Below are 16,777 nucleotides of genomic sequence, written 5' to 3' on the forward strand. Positions count from 1 at the left end.
ACAAAATGAAGAAATATACATTGCAATGAAAGAGTGAAACTAAGTAATGTATTTTGGGGGTAATACTGATACATAATATACCACCACTTGGTGTTCCATTAAAATATCAGCGTCCAAGCTGGCTGATGCAATAGAAAGAAACTTCCACATGGGAAAAATATATTAAAAACAAAGATTCCAAGACTTACCAAGCGGGAAAGCGCCGGCAGACAGTCACATGAACAAAACACACAAACACACACACAGAATTACTAGCTTTCGCAACCGATGGTTGCTTCTTCAGGAAGGAGAGGGAAAGACGAAAGGATGTTGGTTTTAAGGGAGAGGGTAAGGAGTCATTCCAATCCCGGGAGCGGAAAGACTTCCCTTAGGGGAAAAAAAGGACAGATGTAACCTCGCGCGCGCGCGCCCACACACACACACACACACACACACACACACACACACACACACACACACCCATCCGCACATACACAGACACAAGCAGACATATTTAAAGGCAAAGAGTAAGGGCAGAGATGTCAGTCGAGGCGGAAGCACAGAGGCAAAGAAGTTGTTGAAAGACAGGTGAGGTATGAGCGGCGGCAACTTGAAATTAGCGGAGGTTGAGGCCTGGCGGATATCGAGAAGAGAGGATATACTGAAGGGCGAGTTCCCATCTCCGGAGTTCGGATAGGTTGGTGTTGGTGGGAAGTATCCAGATAACTCGGAAGGTGTAACACTGTGCCAAGATGTGCTGGCCGTGCATCAAGGCATGTTTAGCCACAGGGTGATCCTTATTACCAACAAAGGGAGAGCCACGTGTGAAAGCACCCACGTGATTTACCAACTGACCTGCCTGCACTGTGACGCTTTCTATGTGGGAATGACCAGCAACAAACTGTCCATTCGCATGAATGGACACAGGCAGACAGTGTTTGTTGGTAATGAGGATCACCCTGTGGCTAAACATGCCTTGATGCACGGCCAGCACATCTTGGCACAGTGTTACACCGTCCGAGTTATCTGGATACTTCCCACCAACACCAACCTATCCGAACTCCGGAGATGGGAACTCGCCCTTCAGTATATCCTATCTTCTCGATATCCGCCAGGCCTCAACCTCCGCTAATTTCAAGTTGCCGCCGCTCATACCTCACCTGTCTTTCAACAACTTCTTTGCCTCTGTGCTTCCGCCTCGACTGACATCTCTGCCCTTACTCTTTGCCTTTAAATATGTCTGCTTGTGTGTGTGTGTGTGTGTGTGTGTGTGTGTGTGTGTGTGTGTGTGTGTGTGTGTGTGTGTGTGCGCGCGCGCGCGCGTGTACATCTGTCCTTTTTTTCCCCTAAGGGAAGTCTTTCCGCTCCCGGGATTGGAATGACTCCTTACCCTCTCCCTTAAAACCCACATCCTTTCGTCTTTCCCTCTCCTTCCTGAAGAAGCAACCATCGGTTGCGAAAGCTAGCAATTCTGTGTGTGTGTTTGTGTGTTTTGTTCATGTGTCTGTCTGCCGGCGCTTTCCCGCTTGGTAAGTCTTGGAATCTTTGTTTTTAATATTTCATATATAATGAAGGGCCCCCACAAGCAAGCAGAAGTGCCACAACACGATGTGGCGTGGACCTGACTAACATCTGAAGTAGTGCTGGACGGAATTGGCACCATGAATCCTGCAGGGCTGTCCATAAATTCATGAAAGTACAAGGGGGTAGGGATCTCTTCTTAACAGCTTGTTGCAAGGCAAGGCACACCAGATATGCCCAATAATGTTCACGTCTGGGAGGGGGGAGTTGCTGGCCAGTGGAAGTGTTTAATCAGATGTGTGGGGTGTTGCATGGTATTGCTGGAATTGCTCGGGTCCATCAGAGTGCACAATGGACATGAATGGATGCAGATGATCAGACAGGATGCTTACGTACATATCACCTGTCAAGAGTCATATCTAGATGTATCATGGTTTCTCATATCATTCCATCCGCACCATTACAGGGCCTCCACCAATTTGAAGTCCCCTATTGACATGCAGGCTCCATGGTTTCATGAGGTTGTCTTTCCTTCTCACCCTGTTCCATAAGTCTCCCCTGAACCGGATTCTGGGGGACTTTTCTGAGCTGTACCCCTTTCCCTAAACCTCTCCAGTTCTTTTCCATCACCCCTCTTCCTTCCCCTTCCACTCGTCTACCAGAAGGAGCCACTGGTTCCAAAAGGTTGTAAAAATTAAAGCCTTTTGCAAGTGTATTCCCTGCCACCACTTGTTAAGTATATTTCTTTATCTATCCATTTACATTATAATATCAAAAATTGCCCGTTTTTGTTGTTATAAAATATAATAAGGTATAACATACTGTTAAATAATAAATATTCTCAAGCTTTACAAAAAAATGTTTAATTGTTTCTGAAAAGCAGAACTAAAGTCCTTTATTTTCTTGACTGTACCACCACGAGTCACACCAGGTCACATAAAAATCAGTTTTTATATTATAGCATTCTGTATTCCGAAGTTCAAGAAGATTCCGGAAGCCTTCACATAAAATCCAAAGCTGCATCCCCCTCCCATGTAGTTATGATGACAACAGTTTGAGGTTCAGGTGACAGACAGGCAGCTACAAATTTACCTGAAGGAACTGCACAGTTTATCATTGATAAAGAATGGTATTGTATAGGCAAATAGCTTGCCTGAAATACATTGTTACCTCAGACCATTTTACAGTTTATTACTCAGGCGTCACAGGTGAGAAGCTGCACACTTAACTAAAGCTGTGCAGGCCCCAGAAATTTGAAATTACCCTCTAACAAAATGGGCTCATGAAATAAGTAGTGTAAGCATTCCCATCCATACATGGAAATTTATTATGATGAAATGGCCGAGAAATAGCACCGAATTTTGGGACTGAAGATTTCGGCACACTGAATGGCTTGCACTTTTTTGTGCAAGATACCACCATAACCTCTTACCAAAACTGAACAAAATAAACCCTGAAAGATGAATATTTTATCACAGTTGAAAATGGATAACTGCCCAGAAACAATTTCCGGGGTGATGGAAACTGTAAAGGAGCTGATCAGTGACTTTTCCTTTCTAGTTCACAAAGTTTTGGCTTATTATTTATGAGTAAACAAACAGTCAAGTATTGTTTCATTTACATTACATTACATTTTACATTAAATTATAAAATTAAGTAATGAGAAATTATTTCAAACTGAAAACAAAAATAATAAGTCGTGACAAACAGATTTTTTTTTTCCATATTCTGGAAAGATGTTTCAAATAGCAGTAGTAATTTTTTAACGAAAGTAACCAATTTTCGAAAATATAAGTAATTGAATAGGTTAAAAAAAAAATCTACTCACCAAGCACCAGTACGAGAACATACATATAAAAAGGTATTACAGTTTTCAAGCTTTGTGAGTAAGTGGGTGAAAGGGAAGGAAGAGGACTGAAGGAAAACAAGTGGTGAGGTTTACAAAAAGGAGTACAGTTCAGAAAAGTTGTTCAGAAGCCCAGGTCAGGGGAGACCTACCAGATTGGACAAGAAGGAAAGACCTTCTCATGCCTTCTTTTAAGTCTCCCCTGACCAGTGGTTCTGGGTGACTCTTCCGCACCCTACCCATTTTACTCAACCTCACCAGTCCTTTTCCTTCAACACTGCTGCTTTCCCTTCAACCCTTCTACCAGAAGGAGCCACTGGTTCTGAAAGCTTGCAAACAGTTTTTTGGATGATAATTTGATACCATTTGTAAAGTAAATTTTGAATCCAATTAATTTCTGTATCAACTGGAAGTCTAACTCCAGATGTCTAAGCATATCGACCAAAGATGCTCATATTACATTTCTTGCCTAATTACATCACGACTGCCACAAAATGCCATGAGAACGCAAAATGAAAATACTTTTCGATTCCACTTCCAGATCAGGCTATTACATTACTTGTTGGTACAAAATTCAAAGCTAGAAATAAATAACTAATTCTTTATAACATACAGACTGATGGAAATCTTTTTGCCTTACTACAACATGGCAGACTATGCAGATGACAAGAATCTGCAGCATGTCTAAGTTCCATACTCTGAGACCAGGCATCTAAATCCAGGTAATATAGATATCACTATACTAATCACGTGATTTTCTCTGGGTGTGTAATTTAATATCTTAACATCTTTGCACTGAAAGACTTACATTCCTGGTGATATTTCTGATGTTGCGTCTTATTTTCCCAATTCTGTTTTATGCCTGTAGTTGTTAGTTGCCACCATGTGGGACGGCAGATATTTATTTGGAAACGTCTATGATCTTGATTATGTGATGGGTTGTGTCATGTTGTGTTTACGAAAATAATAAAATTATGTAAACAAAGGCTCTGCATCGTTTCATTTCAGATTTAGTACATAAACTGCAAATCTTTAATTTCTCCTTGTAAAACCAGGATCCACTCAAAATGGATACTAAGCTAACAACTAAATGGAATTTAAAGAAAGCTACATAGAAGAAGAAAGCTAATTAACTTATTCCTATTCAGATAGTGTTTTTTCACAACATTATACTAATTCACCTTGCCTTTGTATTTTGTCATATGCTGTACACACCAACAAATGCCACTGAATGTTTGCTGATGAGCTTTGATCATTTTAATAAATCACTGAAATAAGAAGAGAAGTTATAAACTTCAGACACTATTTAACTCTCATCGGTGTCAATCAGCATCAGATTGTTTAAAAGATGGCGATTTCCAGAATGCTCTCACGGATATAGCAGTAAGCGTGCTATTTCAAAATTTTGTTGAGATGATAACTTAGGCACATCAGGTTAACGCAGGGAACTGTGCGATGCTTTTGTATCGAACCAAGCAGGGCTAGATGAAAGTTTGGCAGTGGACGATGAGGAGGAGGAGGATACAGCTGAGAGAAACTAGTTTCTCTCATTCAGTGTAGGTGAAATGGTTCTGGCCAATAACCTCCTTCAGCAACAACTCTAACCAGCACACTATGCCAGCAGGAAAATAAATGACATCATTTATGGAATTTTGTGATAAGCTGAATGAAACAACTTTCGAATATAAGCAATTTTTAAATCATTTTGGATGTTAATTTTAAATCAAAACATCAGGTGGTAGTTTTACGTGTGACTAAACGGAATATCTACCCAATTACTGAAAAGTGTGTAGTATTAGTATTTATGTTAGGATTTGCCAATACTAAGTGAGGTGTGCTTCAGATCGAAGAGTACTACCTAAATGACCTATAAACTTCCAAATTCTGATTGTGACACTTTGTTGGCATATTGGAGTTGAAGAATTCTTGGCACACATGAGAATTTAGTTTGTAACCATTCCAATTATATGTAACACGACAATTGAAAAAAACTTAGGAACATCTGGTACTCAGCCAATAGCCTCAATACAAACCAATTTGATGAAGCCAATTCCAAATTGCACAAAATTATTTTAACTGGTCAAAAACACATAGCTGTTAATTACCTATAACAGGCCTTGTATGGAATCTCTCTGGTGTACTTCTCTCAAATTTGTACATAGCTTCTGCCATACTCACAAATTTCTTCTGTGGAGGCTTCTTTTCATATAGCGACTCATTTGATTTGTTCTGAAATAAAAAGAAACATTTAGATTACAGTAAACAAAAGTGAGGAAAGACAACCACTCACCAGTACATGAGAGGTGTGTTCTTCGTCGACTTAATACAAATGCAATCCCAAAGTATATACTTGGGAGATACAAAAACAACAGTTTATGTCCTACGATAATTACATCATTTGCTAGGTTGAAGAATGTTTCTTTTTTACATAATCCATATTTTGGTTGAAGCATTTTTGTAGACACTACAGCAGTATCCCCATCATACTCTCCCACAGGCATGTTCTTCAGGAACTGTTTAACCTCATCCTTCACCTCATTATTGGAGGTGAACTGCCATCAAGACAAATCTTTCTACCACTTGGGAGACAGGTGGTTAATGCTCAGTGCCAAGTCTGGATTGCATGTTGGGTGATGGCCATGTTCCAACCAAAGTTTTGCAGAAAACTGGTGGTTTAACAGACATGTGGAAAGGTACTGTAAGGGACAGCACTTATGCTGTTGCTCAAATTCCTCTTCTCTGGTTCTGAATTGACCTTCTGAGGTTTTCAAGTGTTTTCCCACCCTGTCAATGTTTATTACTGTACTAGTAGGCAGAAAACTGAAAAATAGTATCCCCTTTCAGACCCAAATCACAGATGCCATGACATTACCAGCAGACTGTGTTTGTCTCAACTCTCATGGCTTGGGTGAAGGGGGGCGCCGTCACTCACACAACTTGTTTAGTTTCCGGCATAAAGTTGAAAGTTTGTCACCTGTGACAATCAAGTCCAAGAATTTGTCCTTTTTGTCTGCACAGCAGCAAAAATGTTGCAAGAACAATCAACTCGTTGCCATTTGTAATCTTCTGCCAGCATATGTAGTACCCATGTAGCACAAGCCTTCCTATATTTCAACTTTTCCACTAAAATCCTGTTTATGGTGCTTCAGGAAATCTCAGGATACAAAATGCAGAGAGCATCCAGAGTTATCCTCTGAGCTTTACACAGGTTTTCCTCAACTTGCACTATTGTCTCCTTGGAAACTGACAGCCTACCACTTGTTTCTTCATCTTAAATTTCAGTATGACTGGCCATAAACTCTTTACACAACCTATGAACATTTTTGACTTACATGCATGACTGTCCATACATTTCCATCAAATGTGAATGAATTCCAATCAGTTTAACAACTTTAGTGTTCACAAATGCAAAACCCGTACAAGTTTCGCATCTGGCGGCTGTGTTCAATGGCAGCTCCACTTTGAATGGCTGCCAAGCCAATAATGAGCATCTGAGCAAAACGTGCATGTTCAGTTGGGAGCGGAGGTAGTGTCAGTCAATGTTATGGCCACCAACTGTATTAATTGTTTCTCTACATCCCCCCCCCCCCCCCCAAAAAAAACTAGGAGACTTCTTTGGGATTGCCCTTGTAGTGGAGGAAACTGACTACCTGACTGACAATGAGAGCATTAACAAATTGTTTCAGTAAGTGTGAAACTGAAAATATTTGGAAAATAAATGATTCATTTTTTAAATTAACCACCACTATAAGGCACAAACAACCAACATATATAGATCGATGAGAACTGAATGCATATATTTTCAAACAATATTATTAACTTCCTAGATGTGATAATTTTTCAAGTGGATTCAGTCACAACCCAGGTTATGAAGCCACTGGGGAAAGGTAAACAGGGAGGATAGTAAAGATGGGATGCCTCCATCTTTGCTACCCTCCCTGTTTACCTTTCCCCAGTTGCTTCATAACCTGGGTTGTGACTGAAATCCACTTTCCTTTTTCCCCTTTTTTCCCCTCTCTCCTCCCTGACGAAGGAACGAAGTTCCGAAAGCTAGGATAAAAAATTTCCTGTTCTGTTTTGTGTATCTGTCGGCTGCACTGAGCCGAGGTAAGTATTGGCCAGTACATATCCCATTTTAACAGCATAATGCACTCTGATGATACCATTTCCACCAGGATCTACACTAAGCACTGCTTGTGATTTCCACACTGGGGCAGCACCAAGCACCAACTGGAATTAAGGGGTCAAGGCACTAACTAGTTCATGGACTATACCCCCACTCCTTTTCATAACAAAATACGAAACAATACCAAGATCTAAGTTAACGTAAGATCTATAGGTATACATTCAGCTGCTACAAAAAAACATTTCCCAACACCATCACAACAAATTTTACTAAAAACAGCACATTTTGGAGAGATCTTTAATGTGTGTATGTTAGTGTTCTTAATGCTGTTTGTTTTCAGTTCTAAACTTCGACATTTAATGTTTTTCATTTGTGTTCAATACATGGCATTTATGGATTTGGGTGAGTAGAAAGTGACATTTAGTGAAATCACACACTGTGTTCTGTGATTGGCTAACAGAAACAGAGTGTGTAGCCTCCACGCTGGTTGCAATAATTGTTGGTTTTCGTATTTGCACTTGTGTATTATGAAGATATTCAGTTTAAATAACAGACCACATTTGAGATATTTCAAAATGCATAAATTTCAGTACTTTTTGTTGTCATATAGCACAGACAGGCAACCAACAGCCCATGATTAGTTTCAACCCAGCCCATGGAAGACATTTGCAGGAGGGAAAGTGAATTGCTCACAATGTACTCTACCCAGGGTCTACATTCGGATATTTTCACCTACACTCTGCTCAGCTCAGGTTCAGCTCATAACGTAGGCAAGTGAAGGTTTTTTTTTTCCCCTCTACGCACATGCACAATGATATTTCAATGCCACTAAATTTGGATAACAAAGAGAAACAAGTTTCCAGTGTGAGTGTGAAGTTATGGCCCACTGCTCATGTGCAGTTTGTAGAATGTGGGAAATGGCTCACTACCTTGAGAAGCACCTTCACTTCTGGACCAGTGCTGAACCCCCACCCACATGTGATACTGCTTGCTGCCAAATTGATAGGTTGCGAACATTGGAAAATGGTAACAACATCACAAAACTTACCGACTACTCACAAAATGTACTCATTGGACAATGGCAGTGGGATGCCATGCATATTGTTACATTCAAGATGTATACGCGGTCGGGAAAAATAAACTCCCGGATTTCCCAGTTAACAATGCATTTTTTCCCAGGAAAAATACACTTTTTCAGTGTTTAAGTCACAGTAAACTTTCCCTCTTACATCAAACAGTTATTAGTTTCGGAAGCACTGAAATCGAGATTGTGATGTGCTTTTATAAGACAGTCATAGTTCATGTCACATGATATCGCCAGGCAATGATAGCAGATCTTCAAATCATAGAACGTGTGGTGTAGTCAGCCAATAGCAACATCACTGTTAACAAGTGTGAACAAGCAATTGGGAAAAGTTAGTGGTTTAAATTAATGTGTATAGTGTAGCTACAAGAAAAGCTAAGCTTTCAATTATAATATTGGTCTTTTTTGCATGTACTACACTTTAAGATAAATCACGCATAATGACGTAAATGTCAGGTCTTCTGGGCTTGAGATACTTTTAAGTGGCTGCCCTTCAAAGTGTTACACTTTAAATGAGAGTCAAATAGTCTGCGTTTTAAGAAATTCAAAGGAAATTCTCACACGAAACATAATTCATCTCGCACAAAATGAAACTGACTGTGAAAGTAATGCTTTTCAGATCACCATTCGCAATATTTTCCCACGGCCTGGCGATCTGTTAGAATTCATTTCGCCAACTGTCAGAGCACAAGGGAACCGGCGGTACTGCATGGGCACAACTACAGTTACATAGGAAGCCAATATGTTCATACGTTTATAGCATTAAGAGATCTTACATAGCAATAAGAGGTCTTACATTACATCTACATGAAACAGGACATCAGATGATACTCCAAAAGCATCAAACTTCTGTAAATCCTACTAAAACAAACAATTTGGCTTAAAGTGCACATTTGAATGTCCAGATTCACAGAGATGTAGGTCCCAAGCTGATATTAAGCTTTTCACTGTGGTTTTCGGACTGCAAATTTTCTTGGAATACCAGTACTCTATTAGATCATGTTTGGTTCTTTATTATGACATAATGCCATACATGCCAGAAGATGAAAACGTACATTTGAAATTCAGCAAACAGTTGAAACTGGACAATGGTGTGGGATGAAACACTTCGTTCCAAATAAATTAACTGCCTCTGTGGAAAATACTAAGAAAGGGCAAATTTCTTTAGCAAAACAACAGAAATAACTCCATTATTCTGCAAGGGGATTAATGCTCGACTGCCAAAAATGTGAAAATAAAATAAAAATCAAAACAAACTAGTAACATATTTCAGCCATATGTAATTATGTGAATGCATTTTAATTCACTTTACAGCTTGCAGCCACAGGATTCTATTTGGTTTTCAATTGACATGACAGTTGTAAATGAAGGGGAAACAGCAAAATCACTAAAAGTAAAAACTCAAGACTGCTCTGCACATGTATGAATATGGTAGCCTGGGCATGCTAGAAAAAAATTTTCTGGCTAGCATCTGACTGCTTGTTGCTACTGCTGATACAATTAACAGCCACACTTCAAGTAGCGGGAGAAGGTACTGCTCATACGTGACTCAACTGTGCATGAGCCCACTGGCAACTGTTGAGACGAACCTAATGTGAACAGTTGTGATGTCACGCTCATCAGAAGTAGTTTGTTGTTATCAAGAATTGCTTAGTCTTCATCCTAAAGCCTTTGACCTGTTTTGCTGTTGACAGACGTTTGGGTGTGAACTGTGTTTCACTGTTGTAAATGGTGCATTTCATTTGCAACTTAAGTTTTATTTTATTTTATTTTTCCCCCCTCTCGTTTATGTTTTAGGGCTGCAGTATTTTTCTGCAGTGTGGCAGGACACAGTAAAATTATTTGTCAAAATATCAGTTCTTACCAGTCAAAATTACAAAAATTTAAATGGAAACTAGAACAATGAAAAACTCTTGGGTTTGTCCCGGCTGTCCCATGGCGTATAAACCCTGTAAATTAATCCATGAACAATAACGTCAGAGATTAGTTTTGGCTTTATGCACCAAAAGTGCTTCCACTGCATCACATGATGAAGCTTAAGTGTGTGAATGAGATCTGCACATCACCAAAGCTTGCCCATGCCTGTGCTAAGGTTTCAGGAAATGTGGCACTGACTAAATATGTTGCTGAAATTACATACATACCTTTGTCTGGCTTTGACATTTTTTTGTTTCCCCTGTTTGATGTTATATCGAGTTTTGATGCCTCAAGTTCCTACACTATTGTGCTAAGCTTAAGTTTCAATTTTTTTCCTAATTAACTGCATACTGGATTCATAATTTACCATTTTCAGACTCTCAGTATGCTTCAGTTATTCCACAGAAAATGAAAGTCCCGAGAACTCAGGCACAATATATCATTATTAATGTGATTTATCCCACCAATGCCATCAGTGAAACACTTGGCAGCTAAAGGTAACAGCACAAGTTTAGCATGCTTATTTTTTCTAATCATTCGGGGTAATTTCATGTTAAATCACCCAGTTGCCATTGCCCTTATGTCACAGTTTCTTCTGAAAATTTGGCGTAAGAATGCACATAATGAGTTAGGGTTAAAATATGTTTTCTGGAATTTGACCAAAATTGTAATTAGGAGACCATTTTGAAACGTGGGCCCCTTCTACCAACTGGTGTTGAGAAATGAAGTGAATTCTAAGTTTCTAACCACTATACCTTTTTTATTTATGTATCAATTTTATTGAATTTTGTGTCACTGGAAAGCAAAAGAATAGAGCTATAATACAAAAATAATTAAAATGCTGTGTCTAAGCAACAAATGTTTGAAACTTTGTAATTAATGTAATTTCTCACCCTTTTTTCGCCAAATTTCAGGATTATTTACTTTTGAATCAGACAAAATATTGTCCATTGAAAACTTGTCTGAAAGAATGAATGCTTTTTAGAATTTTATGAATAGTCACAAAATTAAACGTGTATATTATTATATATGTTCTTTCTGTTTTAAATGATTAAATAGAACAAATACCTTTCTGTTCTTTTTTTATGTTGTAATGTATGACAATAGGAATTCTTTGAGACAAAATATAAAATGGTGAAACTTGCGATTTTAACAAAATAATACATGAAAAAACACACTGAAAAATGACTTTAATTACAGATTTGCACATATTTATATGCCCAGTTGCAGCATTTTTATAGTTTAGTGATATAGTTGGTCCTTTTAACTTTCTAATGACACCAAATTGAATAAAATTGATTTATAAATAAGGGAGTTATAATAGTTAAAAACTTTCAACCTACCTTTCGTGCTGACGCCAGATTGAGAAAATGCTAGACATTTCCAAATGGTCCCCCTGACAACAGTTTTGATCTAAAAAATCTGAAAAAAATTGTTTTATCACTTTCTATTTATGTACTTTCTTACACTAAATTTTCACAAATATCTGTGACATGATGGCAACAAGATTTCTTTATTTTGGGTGATTTTAAATGAGATGAGCCTTCGTGAAACTCTCACTAGTTGGTGCCATTCCTGTACTATAGTACGTTCTATCACGAAATTTACAATCTTTGCATACATTTCGTACAGCTGATAAAATTACCAATGCCAGAAACAAAACTACCTTCAGCACTACAAAAATTAACATTAAATGTCAAGTAACAGCACATCAACTCATAATAGAGATATATAGAGACAGTGGTTCAATAGTGGAGGTTCAGCCAGTCTATTCTGTTTTCACTGTAAAGTGGTGAAACGTGATAATCATCTGGTGGTCGTAGGACACACTTAGGCTGAACGAACCGAGCCTTCACGAGGCTAATGAGTGGTGTACTCCGTAGCAGTTGCAGCCACACCCTCACCCGTCATATGGAGCCAACAGGCATTTCACGTTGGAGCCTTAAGACTAACTCTACTTGTTTGGAAAATAGAAGTCAATGACAAAAGTTCCAAAGACAATGATTTCTTATTTAAATCCATGTGGGAAACATTCAAAATACACCCTGATAATTTGAATTCTGTAATCCATTAGTGGGAATTTATGTTAGTAAATCTTTTGCAGCAGTCCCGGCTCAGTCTTTAACCACAAGGTGCCCCTGATCTACACTAATTGGATGTATGATATTACCAATACAGATTTAAACAAACTTCAATCTTTCACATACTGCAACATGTGACAAGCCCGAAGTGTCAAATACATTTAAGTTACAACTACAGTATTATTACGACAGTGGTTTATATATTTCCAGCCCACTCTTAATATCCAGTCAACCGCTTCACAACCAGCAAGTCTTAAGAAGCATGCGTTTCAGTCTAGTTCAAAATAAAAATTTCACTGTCACACAAGGCACTGGTGCTTATTTCCCCACAATTGTGCAAAGTATAGCATAAAAATGGACTTTTTTACCCACCATATGTAGTGAACGTGACCGCCTCCGTTTATCAGGACGTTTCCTGCTTGGTGAACACAAAGAATTGTGCCTTTGTCTTCCTGAGGAATCAGGTTTTAGTGACTGGGAGCTGAAACCAGAATGAAAGTTAATGCAATCATGGTAGTTACTATTAACTTATACCTATTGGCAACCTATTTTAAATGGAACAGCAACAGCCTATAATACAATTCATTCCTGTTATATAAAAATGACAGCGATATAAAAGCCTAACCCCGTTCTATGAAAAACGTACAGCAAAACAATTTTTAAAAAGAATAACACACACATTAATCCAAACCTGTGACATGAGTACATTTACTCAATGTTCCTATGTTCTGATATTGCTCTAATTTCTCTTTGACAAAACAAGGCAACTGAGATATTCGTTTCTTATGACACTGACAACAATCTCAAGCACAACAAGTACATTGTAATAAACTACAAATTAGCTGTTAAGGAACCTATAGGCAAGTCTAAGTGCTGCCAATTAAGAAAACAGTTGAGAAATCTTAAGTTTTATTGTGCGAAGCTACATGACAAATTCTGATCACAACAAATATGAGAAATGGTTGACCATCAGAATGCCAATTTCAAAATGCATTTTAACAAACTTGAGGTTTACATGTATTTTACCAAACTGAAACCTTTGCCATGCCACAGTTCTAGGACATTCTGATACCTCTTTTACCTTTGAGGGAAATGTTGGAATGATTTGCTGTATCCTGTATTAGGTAAGTGCTTTTGAAATTAATTTCACAATCTTTTAAAGCTCTACTACCTATATCTACAACTAAATCCAAACTCTGCGAACCACTGACATACATTGTAGAAGGCACGTCCCTTTGTAAATTAACTGGAACCAGTTGATGGACCAAATATGGGTTAACAAAATGAAACATTTGAAAATTATGTGTTACCTGGATGACTGGTACACCAACTGTGAACTTCTGTCTGTACTGTACTACGGACTAGATACAAATACATTGGAATTATGTCAGTAAAAAACACTTTTTTTGTATCTGTGGGTATGGTATGGCTGCAGAGAAGAGAAATAGCTTAGAGGCAAAGGTTAGAGGTAACTAAATGGAAGGACAGGAGGATGTTACCACTGACAGTACTGACGTGAAAAGCAAACTCACAAAATCAATATAATGTTAGGCAATAAAAGTATGAGGTATATGCAAGGATCAAACAATGGAAAATCCAGGATGGAATTTAACAACATTATGAAAAGGAAAGTTGCCACTCGCTGAACTGCAGATGGGCACAATGAAAAGACTGTCACAAATAAAACTTTCAGCCTGTAACACCTTCGTCATATAGATGACACACACACACACACGCCCGCACACAAACAACTCACACCCACAATTGCAGTCTCAGGAAACTGTAGCCACATGCAGTGTGGAAATTTTCAAATGAACTTCACTAGAACTGTATGCTAAACCAGGGCTCAAACTGAGACACTGCCTTTTTTTTGGGTTGGGGGTGGGGGCGGCTGCACTCTTAACTACAGATATCCAGGCACTGGTTACAACTCTTCCTCACAGTTAGGTGGAATGGAGGACTGAGTCGCAGGCCAAATCCAAGTAAAGCCGCAAGCGAGAGGGGGACCAAGGAGGGATAGAAAAAGAGGGCCGGAAGGATGGAGGAAGTGGAAAGGACTCGAGTGACGAGAGAAGGGAACGAACGCGGACCACGATCGGGAGATCCGACCTAGGCCTCCGTCATGGGGAGGGGAGTGCAGAAAATGGAAAAAGGAGCCTGCAGTTTGGTTGGTCAGGTGAGGCATGGACGCGGGCAATGTATGACGCAAGTAACTGTTGCCGGCAGAATCGTCGGGGAGGGATTCCAGCTACTACAAGAAGGCTGGTCACCGGACTAGTGCAGAAGGCACCTGTCGCCATTCTGACGCCACAATGGAGAATCGGGTCGAGGATCTGCAACGTTGAAGGTGCTGCTGAGTTGTACACCACACTCCCGTAGTCGAGACGGGACTGGACTGGACTAAGGCCTTATAGAGCTGTAGGAGGGTTGTTTGTGCAGCCCCCCAGATCAGGTGGCTGAGGCACCGAAGAATGTTGAGGTGCCACCAGCACCGTTGTTTAAGCTCGCAAAGATGAGGTGTCCAAGTGAGCTGAGCATCAAACAGCATTTCAAGAAAGCAATGCGTCTCCTCAATACGAAGGATTTCATTGGCAAGGTAGAGCTCTGGATGGAGGTGGACCATTCAACGACGACAGAAATGCATCACTCGGGTCTTAGAGGCTGAGAACTGAAAACCATGGTTGGATGTCCAAAAATGTGCCTTACAGATAGCTCCCTGCACCCGCCGTTCAGCGTCACTGATCTTGAGGAACTGTAATAAAGAAAAAGGTCATCGGCATATACAGAGGAACAGACCTATGAGCCCACCGCAGCTGCAAGACCGTTAATCGCCACCAAAAAGAGGGGAACACTGAGAACCGAGCCCTGCGGGACACCATTCTCTTGAATCTCAGCAGAGCTAAAATGAGTGCCAACCCTAACTCAAAAGGAGCGATTGGAGAGAAAATTATGTAGAAAAATCTGAAGTCAACCCCGTAAGCCCAATTCGTGCAGCATAGCAAGTATATGATGGCACCAGGTGGTATCGTACGCCTTACGAAGATCAAAGAAAACATCAACTAGATGTTCTCACCGAGTAAAAGCTGTACGAATAGCCGACTAGCGAGACTAAATTGTCGAGCGCTGAGCGGCCCTGACAGAAGCCCCCTCCCCCCCTGTTGCTGAGATAGTGTAAGCAGGACGGATATGCAGATGCATCAACAAAGCACTCATAGTCTACTTTCAAGCATACAAGGGACCAGTACAACAGAGTAGGGTGGTTCCATGGTTGACACATGTTTCCTTAACTGAAATTCTCTGGTATTTCCCTGATTTCCAGACAAGTTTTAGCATTTTTTCCTGACAAATTTTGAGATCTCAAGGGTAAGTAAAGACATAAGTTGACAAAAAAAGTAAGGACTTCTGTATTTCTCTCCCATGTGAGCACAAATTGTAAGTACTAACATGAATATCTTTTGTAATTAACTGTTTTTAGATGCAGAAACCAAGCCAAAAGGTATGTATGTTTCATTAAGACCACTGATGATATTTTATTTCAATAAAATGAAACATCTGGTGACAAAAATATGCATTTCCTTTGAGTCTGAAGACAGATTTAAATACAATGTTATTTATAATCCGTCTTGATGGCAAAATGTTTATTCATATGACCGGCTTTGGTTCATCTAGTGAATAAACATTTTGCAATCAAGACAGATAATAAGTAACACTGTAAAATCACTGATTGCAGCTATCCTATCAGACATTATGTCTGTTTTTGTAAATATTTAAATACCTTCATTGATTTCAGAAATAATCTCAGAAAAAATAGGCACCTTGAAAGAAGGGTATGAGTCATGTAGACCGGATGTGGCTTGAATTAAAAAAAAATAGTTCCAGCAGCAATTGAGATATTTATACCAAATAAATTAACAAATGACGGAGCTGATCCTCCCTGGTACACAAAACGGGATAGAACATTTGTGCAGAAACAATGAAACAAACATGCAAAATTTAAACGGACGCAAAATCACCAAGACTACGCTCTTTTACAGAAGCTCTAAATTTAGTGTGGGCTTCAATGTGAGATGCTTATAACAGTTTCCACAATGAAACTGTCTCTGAAGTTGGCAGAAAATCCAAATGGATTCTGGTCGTATGTGAAGTATATTAGTGGCAAGAAACAATCAATGCCTTCTCTGCATGACAGCAATGGAGATACTATCGAAGACAGTTCTGCCAAA

The 16,777-nt window shown here is 39.3% G+C and overlaps 1 protein-coding gene across 5 annotated transcripts in view; it reads right to left on the reverse strand.

The window, feature by feature from the left end:
• The window catches only part of LOC126334906 (targeting protein for Xklp2-like), a 109,174-nt gene that overhangs the window by 84,875 nt on the left and 7,522 nt on the right, over positions 1-16,777 (reverse strand). For 4 of the 5 annotated variants that reach the window (XM_049997620.1, XM_049997619.1, XM_049997617.1 and 1 more), the window contains exons 3-4: positions 12,927-13,035; positions 5,452-5,575 (exon numbers count right to left, since the gene is read on the reverse strand). In XM_049997620.1, coding sequence (XP_049853577.1) covers positions 5,452-5,575; positions 12,927-12,929 — 127 coding nt within the window. In that variant the 5' untranslated portion in view covers positions 12,930-13,035. Of the gene's footprint in view, positions 1-5,451; positions 5,576-11,816; positions 11,896-12,926; positions 13,036-16,777 lie in introns of those variants that run through there. The other variant, XM_049997621.1, reaches the window with a different exon arrangement.

This window comes from Schistocerca gregaria, chromosome 2, assembly GCF_023897955.1.
Source record: "Schistocerca gregaria isolate iqSchGreg1 chromosome 2, iqSchGreg1.2, whole genome shotgun sequence".
NCBI lineage: Eukaryota > Metazoa > Arthropoda > Insecta > Orthoptera > Acrididae > Schistocerca > Schistocerca gregaria.